This window comes from Cryptotermes secundus, unplaced genomic scaffold (assembly GCF_002891405.2).
Source record: "Cryptotermes secundus unplaced genomic scaffold, Csec_1.0 scaffold338, whole genome shotgun sequence".
In the NCBI taxonomy this organism is placed as follows: Eukaryota; Metazoa; Arthropoda; class Insecta; order Blattodea; family Kalotermitidae; genus Cryptotermes; species Cryptotermes secundus.
Genome location: NW_019727092.1, coordinates 19,186 through 23,218, shown reverse-complemented (window position 1 = coordinate 23,218; position 4,033 = coordinate 19,186). Strand labels below are relative to the sequence as shown.

Here is a 4,033-nt window from a genome sequence, read left to right as displayed (position 1 = left end):
CACCCAACAAGACTGAAATCACGCATAAACAGTTAATTTTCATATAGCCATTGAAAGAACACATTCCTTCNGCGCTTTTGATTGTCAAGTTGACAGTCAGTTCGAGATTTCCCGAACATAACAACAAGTTGCACTGTTGAAATAATGTGAGTGTGAGAGTTTTCATGTCGTTTCAATGCTCTATGAAGGTTGTTGATATTACCAAACCCAGTCTTATTCCATACATTTTTTTCCCTTGAGAAACAATAGGCATGGAGAACAAAACAATTTTGCTATATTATGGCAACTGGGTAGCCACTCTGTTTTAGAATACTGTTCCAAATTAAATTTCTTCACACATAATTTTGTTTTTGCTTTAAGTTCTGGCACCTGTCATGTCGGTCCTCTTTCTATAATTAGTTTCTTTTCAGAAAAGTCCCTTCTATTAAACTCCCGTTTTAAAGGCTTTCAATTACACAGTCGCAGTCACATTGTCTGCCAGCATTCATTTTAGCTATGGCCTGTGCGTGTAGCCCCTGCCCCTCTTACCGCAATATCAGACTTGCTTCCCTTAAACGCGGATAGCTTCTTTCTGATGCGTCAAAATACGATCACAAATACAATCTTATGCCATATAAATATGCACTTACAATATTTTAATAAAACTTAATGATACCTATAACACCCAACAAGACTGAAATCACGCATAAACAGTTAATTTTCATATAGCCATTGAAAGAACACATTCCTTCGCTTCCATATCACAGGCATTAGCCAGCAAACCAAAAGATGCTTCCCTGCTCACTTCGTGTGAGACGAATTCTTAATGAGATTAACGAAAGAAGCTTGGTCCGTCCCACCAAGCAGGGTAAGGGAGGAGGAGGAGGCATGTGGCCTTGAGCAGGAACACGCACTAAATGACAATATTCAAGTTGAATTGTTTATATATGACTTCTTTTCTTTTCGTTTCTTAACTATGGAAGCAATGCTTCCCTTGCTTCCATGTACGGCACGCCACTGGTGTGAGTAAATAGGTTTTAGTCACTCAGAGCGAGAAAAGGGCTGTAAGGAGGGTGGTCAAACAACCCCCAAATGAAATGCTCCAGCAGTGCTTGAATTCAAGCACCTGTATACAGACATGCATTGTTATGGAGGAGCACTACACAGGGTGTCAGCATTCCATGTTCTGAACAACCCTACGCAGTTTTTTTAGTATTTCACAATACACTTTTGATGTCATTGTGGTCTCTTATTGCACGCATTCCGCCATCAGCACTCTTTTTCCATCCCAGAAAACAGGTGCCATCAGCTTTCTGATAGAAAATATTTGTTTACATTTTCTCAGCTTTTTTGGTGAATGTGTTTGCATCCATTGCTTTGACTGCTGACTGCTCTTTGGTGTCAACATTCACAAATGAAACCCCAGTTTCATCACCTGTCACTTGTACAATATGATTGAGAAATTCATCATCATCTGACTCTAGAAAGTCAGAGCTGAAGCCATTCTCTGCATTTTGTGCTCACCTTTGAGCATTTTTGGAACCCAGCTTAAGAAAAACTTGTGATAGCCTAGCCTAACTGATAATCTCATAGAGAACAGTTCGTAAAATTCGTGGAAATTCACATGAAAGTTCTGAAATTTTGAAGTGCCATATTTCACAAATTTTTTGGTTAACACTTTGAACGCTATAGATGGCTGACCACTTCACTCTTCATCAAGAACATTTGTTCACCCATCTCTGAATATTCTACATCATTGTCTTGCAGTACCTTCACTCAATACATTTTGGCCATAAACCACAACACATAATTCATGATGGAATTCTGCAGCCCTCATGTTTTTAGCAAAAAGAAAGCTGATAACAGCAAGAATTTTGCAGCTGGCAGGATTATCAATCACACAACACATCATAACTCACTCTGAAGAGACAAGAACAAACACCAGTTGAGAAGATATGTGATGGTTTACAAGGCCATGAGTTACATGACACTACATCGCATGCGCATGCTCTCCCCTGCTCCAGCATTATTTGCCTAAAATGAACAGAGGTTACTTTCTAAATAGTCCCATATTTCTCTTTAACTTTACTACCTTGCTGCATCTAATTTTCATATTTTCTCTTAAAGTAACTTGTTCTGCTTTGTAAGTCTTACTGAAGTCTGATCACCATCACATCATTTGACATTGTCTTACAATTTAATGGCCTAAATTCAGTTTCAAAAATAAATATTGTCTAAGTGATATATTTCAGTTTTTAATTTTTATTCTTTATTTATAGGGCTTTGGAGCAAACCGTCTGCATGGTCTATCCTTGGGTCAAGGGCAAGGCCCCAGAGCTGTAAAATTGATAGAGGAAGGCATTCGTAATGGAACATGGGTCATACTGCAAAACTGTCACCTGGACAAGAGTTTTATGCCAACCCTAGAGAAGGTAAGGCCACACCTCCAGATGGAGGGACTGTTACACCAGAAGGTAGATACAGCTAATATTTTCAGGTGGAAAGTGTTATCAAGTTTCCTGATCTTGCTGAACATGCCCTACGTATCGTATGTTCTCTTCATTATTTTCCAATGCAAGAAGAATACAGATATATATTTAGAGGAAGGTTTAAGTTTTAATCCTCTTCTTCTCAGGAGTGTCACGGAAAATGATGCTAGATTTATGAGAAAGTGTAGCCACGAAAGAGACATTTTTTGAGGCAGGAATAACAGCATACTTCATTGACTCAATGACATATGTGGTATTCTTGCAATAAATTCATGCTCTGAACTCTATTTTTTGTTGCCTTACCCTATCACATTAACGCTTTGAAAACCATAAATGTATCCAATAATCTTCTCCTTGGATCCACATTTTGGAAAATTTTGCCTTATCATGCATGATTTTTTTTTAATTAGCAACGTATAAGCTTAATTTTATTGACTAAGGTGTTACGGGCGGAGGCCGCGCCATAGCTCAAGTGGCTAGTTGCTGGCTTCCCACCACGGCGGCCCACGTTCGATCCCGGGTTGGGTCAAGTGAGATTTATGGACAAAGTGGCGCTGGGGCAGGTTTTCTCCGAGTACTTCGGTTTCCCCTGCCAATATTTATTCCACCAATTGCTCCACAATCACCCTCACCTATCATCTGGGGCTGGTACAACAGGCCAGAAGTGGCCGCAGTACAAGGGACTTAGTCCCACCCCACTAGCAATAATAAAAAAAAGGTGTTACGGATGCTTTGCACTCAAAGCCAGTATTTCCTGTCGAGATGGTAGCTACAGCCACAGACACTGAAACTGAATTTAGAATATACAGTCAGTTCACTCATGGCTTTAAAGGGATAAACGGTATATGGTGAGTTCAGTCTGGTTGGAACTAGATGTGGTGCTAGTGGCAGACCGTCAGTAATATTGACAGAATAATGTTTACAAGTGCCATGAAGAAAGACAGGTCAGATGTCATGAGATTCGAGGTTCTTACAGTGGCGAGTGATAAGATTGTAGCCTTCTGAAATGTGACATTGTGTAGTTTGTACATAGGTATGAATGTTTTGGAGGAACCTGCTGCCTCCATCTTCAGGGTAGAAATGAGCCAAGTGGGGAAAATAGTATGTAATATCTGGAAAGAATTGTTGGGACTGGGGTGATGAGTGAACCAATGGAATCTACTACCCCTGGAAAGGCTTTTCCAAGGGGAGAAAGCAGAAACACAAGAGCAAGGAAAGAAGAAAGAAGTAAAAAGTATGATAAAATGAACATTAAAATAACTAAATAAGTGAAAATAAGAAGGAGCAAGAGGAAAGGAAGGGGCAGAAATTAAGAAATAGCTAAGTTACTAATCTACCCTTCTAAGGGCCAGGTTAGAGAAACCAAACAGTCACATCTCCCCATAAGGAGGCTTTCTCAGTTCCTTAAGGATGTAGATGAATGGATTCTATGACTTGCTGAGGGAGAGTCCATCCTTACTATTCATACTGTGACATGTTGAGCTATGGATCACCCCTACCTCCCCAGCGGTACGTGGCGGTAACGTAACGCTTGCGTTACTACGGTAATAGGTGAGTTCCCGCCC

At 40.1% G+C, this 4,033-nt stretch overlaps 1 protein-coding gene across 1 annotated transcript in view; it reads left to right on the top strand.

Annotated features, from left to right (window-relative positions):
• LOC117282303 (dynein heavy chain 7, axonemal-like) overlaps window positions 1–3,507 on the top strand; it is an 8,094-nt gene extending 4,587 nt beyond the window's left edge. Inside the window, exons 3-4 of the mRNA XM_033751407.1 lie at window positions 2,259–2,411; window positions 3,502–3,507. Of these exons, the coding sequence (XP_033607298.1) occupies window positions 2,259–2,411; window positions 3,502–3,507 (159 nt within the window). The remainder of the gene's footprint in view (window positions 1–2,258; window positions 2,412–3,501) is intronic.
• Window positions 3,508–4,033: the final 526 nt, after the last annotated feature.